Genomic DNA, 12,967 nt, shown 5'->3' on the forward strand with positions numbered 1-12,967 from the left:
TTAAGTTAAAAACAGAGTAACGCCTTAAGCAAGATGACATGATGTAGAGGGATAAATTCATGCAATATGATAAAAAACCATCTTGTTATCCTCGATGGCAACAATACAATGCGTGCCTTGCTGCCCCTTCTGTCACTGGGTAAGGACACCGCAAGATTGAACCCAAAGCTAAACACTTCTCCCATTGCAAGAACTACCAATCTAGTTGGCCAAACCAAAAAGGATAATTCGAAGAGACTTGCAAAGATAACTCAATCATACATAAAAGAATTCAGAGAAGAATCAAATATTTTCCATAGATAATACTGGATCATAAACCCACAATTCATCGGTCTCCACAAACACACCGCAAAAAAAGATTACATCGAATAAATCTCCACGAGAGAGGGGGAGAACATTGTATTGAGATCCAAAAAGAGAGAAGAAGCCATCTAGCTACTAGCTATGGACCCGAAGGTCTGAAGTAAACTACTCACACTTCATCGGAGGGGCTATGGTGATGATGTAGAAGCCCTCCATGGTGGATGCCCCCTCCGGCGGAGCTCCAGAACAGGCCCCAAGATGAGATCTCATGGATACAGAAGGTTGCGGCGGTGGAATTAGGTTTTTGGCTCCTGTTCTGATTGTTCGGGGGTACGTAGGTATATATAGGAGGAAGGAGTACGTCCGTGGAGCACCAGGGGGCCCACGAGGTAGGGGCACGCCCTCCACCCTCGTGACCGCCTCTGGCATTTCTTAGAGTAGGGTCCAAGTCTCCTGGATCACGTTCGGTGAGAAAATCACGTTCCCGAAGGTTTTATTCCGTTTGGACTCCGTTTGATATTTCATTTCTTCGAAACACTGAAATAGGCAAAAAAACAGCAATTCTGGTTTGAGCCTCCGGTTAATAGGTTAGTCCCAAAAATAATATAAAAGTGGAAAATAAAGCCCAATATAGTCCAAAACAGTAGATAAAGTAGCATGGAGCAATCAAAAATTATAGATACGTTGGAGACGTATCAAGGTCAGCCATGGAGGATGTTGAGCTTGAGTCCCTGCTTGATGCCGTGGACCGGTAAGTGAACCCTCCCCGCTTGGCGATCTATGGATTTCACAGATTTGTGTGCCGCCATGACAAAGCCGACGGCTATCGCTAATTCCGCCTCCCCCATGTCTGTGACCTGTAGGTTTCCGCTCCGGGAGGAGTTCGCAGATAGCTTGGAACACTCGCATTCGGTTCCTCTGGTGATGCTACCACGGCGTGACGCCACCCCTGGTATGACGGTGGATTCAAACGCTGGTTCTGGGTGTGGATGACATGTTGGAGGCGAAATCACCTTTGGGTGGGGGGGTGGACGCACGCTGGCGACGGCAATCTTCTCCAACAAGGTCTACTCAATCGACAGGCAGGGTCAACCTCGCGGTGTCGGGCTGGACAAAGAGGTAAGATAAGCGTACGCCAAATGATAGTTTTTTTCTGGTCTTGTACACTTCTATATGATCTCTGTTATGGCAAAATAGGTGTATGTACGAGTGTAGAACAATTAAATTAAAGTGCTGGTTCATGTGTGAATTGCTGGGAGATAGGGTGCATAGGTAGTTTAGCTCGTCCGGCTGGCATGTGATATCTTGCTTTTACCATCTAGATGCTTACTTTGGTGTTGCTTGCCTGCAAATACAGGTTACGTCTTGGGAGTGCATCCCCGGACAGATCGCCCATGTCCATCTATGACAAGTGTGTTGGAGCACTTGATATGTAATTTTGCCCAGGAGCCGATTAAGAGTGTAGTGCAGCCATGAACTTGGACTGAGCTTCGACCTGGTTGTGGAGGCGTACAACTTCTACAACTTGTATTCATGGGAAATTGGGCTTGGGGCAAGGTATGGCAAATTGAACGCCGAGAGGACCAAATCAATATAGGAGATTGTTTGCAGTTGCTAGGTATGTAAAGCAAAGTTCGTAACAAGAAAACTGAATATGCAGATGGTGGAGATGGACCAGCTCCAACGAGGAGCTTGGCTGGGGTGGGTGGCTGTGGCGCAGCTTCTAATCGCCAACAAACTATTGTTGTCTACCTGGAGAGGTACGACATTCTGTACATTATGTCTTACAATGGTAAGGAACAATCAGGAAAACCAGATGTAGATTCTTCATGCAAGGTGGAGCTGGGGGAGAAATTCTCCCCCATCAGCCGGCCTGGAGCATGATTCCCCCACTAGGCATCATCTGTATGTTTGGTTTACAACGAACGGCGACCCTACCAAAAAATTGGCTGGCCCATCAGATTTGGTCATTGCTTGGATCAATGCCATATATTTGGCGTGCCCAGCCCGCCCAGGTCGCTCCCATGTAATTTTGCCAAATCGTGGGCTCGCCAGGGCGCAGAAAATGCTCGCCAAAAAATTGGCAGCGTTGCCCTCACAATGCAATTAATGTGGTGGTTAAATGGCTGGGCAAATCATGCACGTATGTTGTACCTACCTGACTTTTGGATCAATTAATCCTGTGTCGGCCGGTGACCAATCCTGCTTAGCACAACCGAATAACAACCCAAACGTACCGAACACTAGTATTCCCCAAATTATCCCAGTTTCAGCAAGAGACTGTGGATTGAAATGCTATACTATGGTGACAACTTTCTCTTAGTTCAGTAAAGGAAAACAAGACCCTCTGGATGCCAGCATTCTTTCCACAGACATATGTGATGCGCATGTGTACTTTTACACGCCCGTTTTTCATGTGGCACATTTTGGTTAATTAAGTGTGTTTTAAATATGTGTCCCTTCTTTTTAATTAAAACAAAATTGCAAGCAAACCAAACAATGATCAATCCTAGTTGTCAAAGTTCATAGTGTGCCACGTTAGTTGGCTGTAAACCAAATGGAGGCTCACTGATTTTGCCAAAAACATTGGCAAGTATATTGGCTCTAAACCAAACACGATCAACTTAACAAAAAATTGGTCATGCCCTAGCTTTGGTCAGGCTAAAATTTTGGTGGGGCTAGTTGGGGCACAAACCAAACACACCCGATACCCTGAGGTTCTACGGCAACATGCCAGGGTGTGGTGAAAATGTCCTGCAGAAGTAAAGTCTTCAAACTGAATTCATTAAAACTGCTTTACCTTCATGGGTGTTTTGTCATGTATTGATGCTCTGCCACACTGAATTTGCTGTCAGGAAATGGTTCAGTCACTTCTATCCGCTAGCTACAGTGGCATCGTGCCAGGACCTGAAGGATGAGCTGACTCTTGGTGGTGAGTTGACGATAACTGCCCAGAGATGCATACAACGCATGTTGAGTGCAAAGAAAATGAAGATGTACCGGGGCTGGCTAGCAAGCTGGAAAGTGTTTTCTGATCCCTGCTTTGTGGTATGAAAATTGTTGACTGCCAATGTTGCTTCTATTAGGATTGTTTGGTGTTGATCATATAAGATGTGGGTGCTTCTGTAGGGGGAACTTTGCAAGCCGGACAATGAAGTGGGCTGGGATACATCGAGATGATGATGAACTAAGAACTGATGGGATACAGAATTGATTGGTTGAGGAAGGTAAAAACAGCGGGTTCGGGCAATACCACCATGTTGAGTGCCATGGTTCGACTGGACTGTTATCTAATCTGTTGTTGGTCCGCATTGTAGTTCATGTTCCTGGTTACCTTCATGGATTGCTGGTCATTGTACATTCTCGATACAGAGAGGAAGCCAGTCATGGTCCTTGATCCAACTGAGATAGATCCAGCGGATGAGATGAGGAGGAAGCATGAGGTTTGGGCTAGGAAGTTCCAGCTCAAATTCTGCAAGTGATTGAACGACATGTTTGATGTTGGGTTGGTGGATACTACTGGATGGAATTTTTTGTACGTCTTAGTGGCGCAGCATGAACCATGCACGAGGTGAGTGTGTTCTTCCTTAACAAAAAACAAATATTTTTTTCAAAATTTAAAGCAGTAAAGGGCAATGAATCATCTAACTATGCTCACCAGGGAGGACAGCGGTGTGTACATCGTGCACTACTTCCTTGAATTTACCAGGCTCTACCTTCATTCACCGCTCAGCCAGGTAAGGCGAGGTGGTATCTCGAAAAAAATGAACAAGCAGGTCAGTGCTAATGAAAAAAGATGTTTTATGTTTCTGTTTTGCCGCAGGCGCAGCTAGATGACCCGTGGAGAAAATTGCCTACGAACTTCTGACCATGAAGGGGGAACAAGGGAGATCTTCCAGGTTTCCTATGCGAGGAGATAGTTGACTGATGGGAATGAGTCGTGGTTCAAAAATTGCGCGGGTTGTTCAGATCTTTTGTCCATGTGACGCATGTGCTTTGACCATGCAAGTACCCCCTTATGTCTCCGGGGCTTTTGGAGGCACGCGAACCCCTTCTTAATATTTGATTTCGTATGGAACTTATGTCAATTTGTACTTATAAAATACCTAGTAAGTAGATTGAGTAGAACTACTTGTGTGCATTGATGTGAGATGCCAGACACATCATGTGGCTGTTAGCAGCAAAAACCTGGCTTAGTACTTGAAATGGCATGGAAATTATTTCAATTGGTGTGTGCACTGTTGTGAGTTGGCATAATATTCTGTTCTGAATTTGAAAAAGCTCGCATTTGTGGGATTCCAGTCTGAACTGTTAGTAATCAGGAAAGCTTGGCAAGTAATATGACAGAAATAATATGCGGGGTGCCAAAGGACTTGATGTAATTTTACCACGCGAGTAGTTGCTTTATCTTTGCCAGTTTATCGGTGTTCTTTTCGGACACTGTTACAACTCCTTAATTAATGGCAAGTCTTTTGCCTTATTTCAAAAAAAATATGACAGAAAAACAAAATTCCTAGCTGATACGTCCCTTCACAGACATGCGTGTCTCAAAAGATAGAACAGGGTAGGGGGGTAAAGAAAACGAGGCATGTTGCAGTTCCCTCGTTGTGAAATGAGAAGGGTAGGCGCAGGAAGTTTTGAGGGAAAGGGGAAGAGGAGAATTATGCTCTGGATAGGTGATAAGGACGGGCCATGCACAACTGTTGATCGCCGTTTAATCGGCCGTGCCCTCGGGACGGCTCAGCCTGGCACAGGCAACTGAATGAACCGTGCCCGCATCAGCTGTTCCACGTACAACGTAACGTCTGCCACTGAAATAAATGCTCCTGCACCCACACAATAGCCAGAAAAGATACACCCAGAATACTAACCGGAATACGTTTGAGGGCACGGATCTATGTGTGAACGAACGCGAGAGATTTCAGGATCATTTGAGCCTGAGCTCAGAATTGAATATTCGCATTTGATGTTGTATTGTTGAACTATTTGGTCTATTGCAAGATAAACTATTTGTTTAAATTGTAATAATGAAATTGAACTGTTTATTGTTGATTTATTTATGTTTGATCTTCTTGGTTGTGTTTTTGAATTGTAATAATGAAATTAAACTATTTATTGTTGATTTATTTATGTTTGATCTTTTTGGTTGTGTTTTGAATGCATATGTTGTTTGTGCGAGAGCGCATGCGCAGTTTTTTGCAGCAGCTGCTGGAGCGGCTTGCGCGCTGAATTTTGCAGTGGCCGCTGGAGCAAGCGCACCACGCCACGCAAAAACAGGCGACCCACGCGCTGCAAATGGTTTTTTAGCGCGCCGCGCAGCCATTGAAGATGCTCTTAGTGCACAGTGTGCGGCGCCGTTGCATAGCGCCATCATTAATCAGTGAAGTAAGTTTTGTTGCTAAAGAAACGAAGAACATCGGAGCTCCTCGCCTCATCAGACCAGCCATAAAACTAAATGAAACATGACTACACCAACGAATAATCCCTAGCCACAAAATCACCACGAGTGGGCACCAGACATGACAATTTCTCAAAATTGATAAGATGCGACTTCTCGTGTCATCACACACACACATCGAACAAACGTAATGTTTTCGAACAAAGGTAATGTTGATGTAGCTTTCGAACAACATGAACACACGAATCTGAACCAGCTGCCAAGATAACACGCCTGATATTATACATTAGGTTAAGGGACTACAGCAATGATTGCCTAGTGTATTAGTCTAATAAATATGCCCAGCCAATAATATAGTAGTGACCATATTAACGGCAGCATAAATAAGATGCCAGAAAGTAACTTCTGAACAACTGGCTTCATCCCGGCCCACAGTGAACCAGCCAAGGCCAGAACTACTTCCTTCTACCTTGTAGTAACGCCGCAAGAGTCAATCGCTCCCGTTTCCAGCATCTGAACATGCATAGAATTGTCACTATGGTAAGAAACAGATGTCGGCATTTCAGAGAGTGCATAAAGCTTTACATTAGGTGATTTACCATGAGAGAACGACAAAATAGTAAACCACTAACAAAGAAAATGCTTAAGGGCCTCTTTGGTTCACAAGATTCTTGAAATGCAGGAATAGGAAAAATACAGGATTGCAATGTCATGTCCATCTGAATCCTACAAAAATTTGGTTTGCTTGATTGCTTCACAGGAAAAGCAAAGGATTCCTTTCCAACAGGTTTGAGTCGATGCTGAAATGTAGTAGTACAATGGAATCCTTGCGAAAAATTCCTATGGTATTCAGTACCTACGAATCAAGGGACCGGCACATGAAAATTCCCCAAGGATTTCAACCGTCCAAAATTCCCATGGAAATCCTTTGAATCAAAAAGTTATTTTTTTTTCCATTAGATTGTGTGGCTCGCACAGCTACACATATTTTAGGCAATTTGAATCATGGTCACTCCTTTACTAGTCAGCGTAGGAATCTACAGAAAACAGATGTAAATGAATATGTATGCAGGAGTTTCCTGAAATTCTCAAACTGAAAAATGTCTGACTTCTATGGCACTACAAAGTTTCAGGATCAAACTTGATACTATTTGCAGGATACGAAAGAAGATAAATATAGGTGCAAAAGTGATAAAAACATTTAAAACACCACCTAGTGCTGCCTGCCAGGTTCATATCTTTCAAAGTTCAATTTTTCCAAACTTCATCGCAAAAAAGTTAATGTAGACAACAATTGATATTTCTCCTCAATACAACAGTAAATAAAGTTGTAAATAACAATGCTGCTGACAGTAAATTCAAATGTTACAAACTATTGAATCATACCATCAGCAGATCCATCTCCAGCTTCTGCATCGACGTCGTCACCTTTATCTCCACCCTCCACATTCTCCTCTTCACCATCATCATCATCGCTGTCACTATCAGCTTCAATTTTAGGCACTGGCAGGGGTATAAAACTAGATGCATTTCTCCTACGAGAACTCGTGATAATATTGCTCATGTCTATGCCCTCAAGATCCTTTGCTCTTTCCTTTCTTTTTCTCACTGCTTTAATTTCTGTTTAAAAAATGCATAACAGTTAGGCAAGTCAACTGATTACATGTAACATAGACATGCTTCAAGTAATCTATACATTAAATCCAGGCAGCACTCACAACAGAAAAAATATATATAACCAGCTAAAAGAGTTCAGGAGCAAGGTTACCCCATCACAATTCAGTCACATATATTATTATTTGGAAACACATTCTACAGTGTTCATAGTTTTGAGAAACACGTGATAGTTTTCCTATTCTGTTTTAAGATTCAAGACTCGTTAATGCACTATTCCTAAATCTCTACTTACTATAGAGAGTTTTGTCTTCTGTCCTGAGATCCTTCCTACCCCCGCATGATAAAAATTGGGAGAAAAAATATCATCGCAAAATCAGGAGAAGAACTCCATGCATGATCGGTTAGGGCAAAAAAGAAACAGGAAAATAAACATACACGCCCGCGTCCTCGCGTCACCAAAGCACAACTGCCCTTCTCTTATGTAGAACTCTCCTGTGATCTCTTATAACTGCCTCTCTGGTGCTAAAGGAATTGGAGATCGGAGGCGGCCACAAGGGGAAAGAAGGACCGCAGGATGAGGCTGGAACGTGCTCTCGATTGGTTCCGCAACAAGACAGGGTCACAGGGCCAGACGCTCGTCATCTCCCACATCCACACGCAGCGCCATTAGGCACACCACCGAGGTGGCTTCGTCAACGGTGGCACTGGATGGTCGCAGATGGCCAGCCCAGCCTCTGTGATAGGCCGCAATGAAGTCGGACTGGTGGGTGGTGGACAGCGAGTTGGCGTACCTCACCGCAAACACTCCGCCATCTCACGGGATAACCTCCAAACTGCCGCCGCAAGAAGATGCGCGAGAAGTTCATGCGCCTCGACCTCCCATGGCTGTCGTCTCCTCAGAATTTGGTGACCTTCACCGCCAAAGACGCCAACGAGGTCACCTTCCTGGCTTGCAGCTTCCTCGTCGTGAGCCCAGGAGATGGCATGACCTTTGTGCCTCCCTCCTCATGCTAAGTTGCCATGGCCCATGTTCACAGCCGCTGGAGCCGATCTCAGGTTCGATTTTTCAGAGCTCTTCCACCCCGGAGCCGGTGGGCCGGAGAAGCCACTCTCCCTTCTGTTCTACCTCAGCAGCAGCAGCCCTCAAAACCGCGACTCCCCTAGAGCCACGGGCGGCGAGGGCAGGCACGAAGCTATCCCATCTGTTGAAGCCGACTAGACTAACAGCCTTCTCGGATCCCAGGTTGCCTCGTTCCTTGCCCCTCCCTACTGTTTGTTTTATCAGTGCATCAAGTTACCATACCGAGAGTTTGCTAAAAAAATGCTTGGCAGAGATTTATACCTTTTAATATGCTTGCCATGTGTTTGTTAGAATGATTTACAGAAAGAAAATGGTTTAACATGAGATTGGTTTGGTTTTATCAATTGTTGAAAAACGTTTCCAACGATGCATGTTTTATTTGCAGGCATTTCGATGATTTAGGCAAGACTTGATTGAAAGGAAAATATGGTGGGAGCTCAGCTCAAACCTGCTTGGGCAAATCCAACTGGTGGTGTTTTGTGGAGATGGCCAACATGATTTGTGTCAGTGATCCGGAAAAGAATGTTCAGAAGAACAATGGAGCACCAACAACGGGTTAAAGGTGTGTATAGGCACGGATGCAGAAGACCAATGGACCATCAGCCTAGCAAAGCATTCGTGCTCTGTTTTTTGGCCAGAATCTGTTTCTAGATCATCATTATTACTTGCTGCTTTTGACGCATCTCATATATTTCTTGCTCATCGAATGTACTCATCATTTACCTCCCTCTGTCCCAAAATTCTTGTCTTAGATTTGTCTAGATACGGATGTACCTAATACTAAAATGTGACTTGATACATCCGTGTTTAGACAAATGTAAGACAAGAATTTTGGGACGGAGGGAGTATTCAAGAATACAAGGCATCTAACTGATGCAACATTTGAGTGATAAGAAGTACACTTAGTTGTTTCTCAGATTCATGAGCACGTAGTGGTTTATTTTTTATTCATTGCAACAAACAAACACTTTGCTAGTCAAGGCAGAAACTCGGATCTGTGTGGGTGGGTTCACAACCTTGTGCACCCACCGCTTGATCCTGCACCCAAGGAGAGTTCTCCAAGGTAAAAGAGTTCGAACGAGATTATCCCGTCACAATTCAGTCATGCAGTATATATTATTATTGGGAACAAACACCTTCCATAATGTTCATAGTTTTGACGAACACGCGATAATTTTTCCTTTTTCTGTTTTAAGATGCAAGGGACAAGACTCATTACCGCACTTTCTAAATCAAGGTAGAAGTGAGAATCGGATCGGGTGGGCAGATTCACAACCTTGTGCACCCACCGCTGGATCCTGCACCCAAGGAGAGTTCTCCACAAAGAACAATTCGATTACCTAACATCCTAATGCTACCCATATAAACTTTTGAATATGAAACAACAGAAGCTTCCGCACATAATAATTACAAGTAATTCAGCAACGAACTGGACCTTTCTCAGAAGGGTGTGAAGACAATCCTTCCTTTTCAAGTATATCCTCCAACTCCTTTATCAAACAAGCCTCACGCTTGCTCTCCGGGGCCTGCTTTGCCCTCCGATACACAGAAGGTGGCACACTAGTTTAAGATAACACATTAGTAAAATTCGTTATTTGAAAATGCATCAACTTGCATTCAAGTATCCAAAGTAAGGCTTACCTCATTCCACAAGATTTTATTACTGACTTAAGACGTTCTACTCGTTTGCCATGGGCTGGAGCTGCCTGTTGTTTTTGTGCAAATCAAAATATAAAAACGGTAAAGCTAATATATTGAGAGAACAAGTATTCCAGAACCCAACATAAAAAACAAATAAAAACCTTCTTATCATTCACAGCAGATGAAAGGGGATTATCTTCTGCAGAATTTTGACCTTGATCTTTATCACTTTTATAGTCTCTTTTTGCAACCTTTTCAACCTTGAGAGTTGACAATTTTTTCTGCTGTTTTAGAGATCTGCCTTTTTCAGCCCCCCTCTTTATTGGCCTTATATCCTCATCACTGTCTTCCTTCTCACTATGACTATTATTTAGTTCAGAGGTATCAGAGTCTTGACGAGCTCTTTTAGAGCCTTTACTTGTTTTCTGACCAGCATCCTTGCAAGCCTCCTGTTTACTATGATCCGTTGTTCCATTTTCAGGTTCTTGCAAAACCTATCATACAGAAAAGAGAAACACAGTCAAAAAAGTCTTTCTAAGCTAAAGCTAATTCAAGCATCACACCACATGAGCTAACCAAATAGACACGTTTCTATTGCACATTTAACACTTACTCTATCTAACTCTTTGGTAATAAAATCCTTAAAAGCATCCAAAGCTTTCCTCTCAAGTTTGAGGTCTTCTTCTAAAGTCCGTCGAACTCCTAGTAGAGTAAGAGTTCTGCATTGCTTCATTTTGTGAATACATGCTGAATAATCAAACACGCTACAAACAGGTAAAATGGATGTTGGAATGTTCTGTAAAAAGTCACTTATGCTCTCCTCATTTAGATTTAATCCAGACTCCAGCATTCAAACCAAAATCAAGTAAATACAAACCTACATGCTTTCGGCAAGATAAAATAGACATGCCTAGAAAGTACGAAAAAATCTGAAGCATAATCAGAACAAGACATGTTTTAGTGTATAATTAAACTCGATATAAAATTTCTCGTACATTAATAGTCAGTACCTGATAATTCATTTTAAGATGAGTACTTTATAATGCTAACGCAATCAATCTTTACTATTAAATGGGAGTTGGTACGTTCGCTTCCTTGCCTCCAGGGTTTTCCTCCCTCCTATGATTCCCTCCCCCACCTTCTCCGTTCCGATTTTTTTCTCCTGCCTTTTTTTACGCATGAAATAGGTTTTTCCCCCATTGGGTTTTTAATCCCTCATGAGTCGGACGGCTCCCTCTCACCTCTTCCCACTCGAGCGACCCAACACTCCTGGCTATGGCGTACCCTAGATGGCCACCGCCGATGAAAGCTCCTCCCTCGCCCTCCAGCTTGCAAAAGATTTCTCACCGCGGCCAACCAGCTTGCGCCACGTGGCATAGCTGGTTGGCCGCCCTTCACGCGTAGCTTAATGGTTTTAATGTTTGCACCACAACAATGCCACACTTATCCACGCCCCCACGGTGTTATTAGTGTACCAGGAGGAGGCTAGCAGTTTAGGGCAGAGGAGTTCTCCGGTGTGAGCTATGAACAGGAGATGTTTTTGTACATGGATAAGCGAGTTAAGAGTGAGTGGCCATATAAATTTAGCTGATATTTATCTTTGAGGTAACTTGCAAGAGAGCTAATTTACATCTTCTGTTGTGGTGTTTGCCTATAAATCTTTTATGATGTACATGTTGCAAACTTGATAGACATCAGACTGCTCGCTAATTAACATGGACATTCATTCTTTTTCTCCTTGATTCTTCATGTCATAGTTGTAGCTGCACAGATCATATTATCCTTATGTACGAACAAGCAGAAAAGTAGGTTATAACTCACCACCCAGTGCTAGACGCGATTGGGTTACTTTTTTGTTTCAGATCTTAACAGCGGAGCGACAGTGCGATGGAAGTGGAGCTAGAGATTGAGCCTAGGATTGAGCAGAAGCGTAGTGAAGCCCATATACATCAGGGCAGAGCTGGAGACAAGGCCATTTTTTGCTGCCTTACCTTCGTCAATTCGATGAAATATGGGCATGCTTTGGTACCCCGAGTCACTGTCTTCACCTTATATGTAAGATATTTGACTACCGAGTCGCTGGCACTGGCAGTTAAAATACATTGTATAGATTACTTTGTCTGGTCTACTAGAATACAAGAGGCACCAAGGTTGAATCAGTCAGGGAGGAGCTAACAATGCCTGAATCAGAATGGTATTGGTCAAAAAGTTCGTCAGTCTTAGCCGCTTCTTATGAATACATTAGTTAAAGTTCATATTAGTGTCATTTTGGACTACTGAATTTGTAGGAATGATATAATAGTTTCAATTAGACTAATTTACTGTAGTTTTATTTTATCAATAGATGTAGGAGTTTCTTACCTCTATGTTTTTTATCGAAGATTAAGATGTCTGGTATTATATCCATTGTCTACTTAGCAGGACATCTTTTGAACAAAAAATCTGTGAAACTTGCACATGTATCGTGGTCAAAATCTGCGAAGTAGAATTAATGACCTTTTGACCAAATGTTCAATTTCCGTATGTTTGTCGCCCGTGGCAACGCATGGGTATTATGCTAGTTATTATTACAAATGCTTGATAAAAGGCCTGTCTTGTAGCTTTCAATGGATCAATTATGCACTTAATAGTCTGTTATTATCACGGTTCCTAATAAATAATCAGATCAATGCAAACAACTAAATCTCATTGACCTTTTCAAGTTCCCATGTTAAGTTTCCACCAGCTGTGACACTACACTGCCCACATGCCCTATAAATTATGCACTGCATATACAAGTTCCAACTGACAGTAATATTGCCCGTTTCGGAAATAAATCTTTATAGCATGACAATCTGCAACATAACTATTTACTACCCATGAAGAGAAAACTGTATCTCCAATATGAACCCCCCCCCCCAAAAAAAAAGATATTCCACAATGCTATG

At 42.9% G+C, this 12,967-nt stretch overlaps 1 protein-coding gene and 1 long non-coding RNA gene across 5 annotated transcripts in view; one reads left to right on the forward strand and one right to left on the reverse strand.

The window, feature by feature from the left end:
* The first annotated feature begins 1,090 nt into the window (after nucleotides 1–1,090).
* Nucleotides 1,091–4,511, forward strand: LOC119293590. Of its 2 annotated transcripts, XR_005143127.1 has the most exons (8): nucleotides 1,091–1,422; nucleotides 1,661–1,860; nucleotides 1,964–2,063; nucleotides 3,159–3,351; nucleotides 3,433–3,530; nucleotides 3,621–3,874; nucleotides 3,965–4,040; nucleotides 4,127–4,511. It is a non-coding gene; the product is annotated as an uncharacterized LOC119293590 (long non-coding RNA). The 2 variants fall into 2 exon arrangements; XR_005143126.1 differs by having other exon boundaries at nucleotides 1,964–3,351.
* Nucleotides 4,512–5,823: 1,312 nt separating this feature from the next.
* The window catches only part of LOC119295997 (protein IWS1 homolog A-like), an 11,182-nt gene continuing 4,038 nt past the window's right edge, over nucleotides 5,824–12,967 (reverse strand). Inside the window, exons 4-9 of one of the 3 annotated variants that reach the window (XM_037574421.1) lie at nucleotides 10,654–10,804; nucleotides 10,373–10,534; nucleotides 10,041–10,114; nucleotides 9,835–9,959; nucleotides 7,088–7,321; nucleotides 5,824–6,214 (exon numbers count right to left, since the gene is read on the reverse strand). In XM_037574421.1, coding sequence (XP_037430318.1) covers nucleotides 6,192–6,214; nucleotides 7,088–7,321; nucleotides 9,835–9,959; nucleotides 10,041–10,114; nucleotides 10,373–10,534; nucleotides 10,654–10,804 — 769 coding nt within the window. In that variant the 3' untranslated portion in view covers nucleotides 5,824–6,191. Of the gene's footprint in view, nucleotides 6,215–7,087; nucleotides 7,322–9,834; nucleotides 9,960–10,040; nucleotides 10,115–10,201; nucleotides 10,535–10,653; nucleotides 10,805–12,967 lie in introns of all 3 variants that reach the window. The other 2 variants (XM_037574419.1, XM_037574420.1) reach the window with 2 other exon arrangements.

This window comes from Triticum dicoccoides, chromosome 4B (assembly GCF_002162155.2).
Source record: "Triticum dicoccoides isolate Atlit2015 ecotype Zavitan chromosome 4B, WEW_v2.0, whole genome shotgun sequence".
NCBI lineage: Eukaryota > Viridiplantae > Streptophyta > Magnoliopsida > Poales > Poaceae > Triticum > Triticum dicoccoides.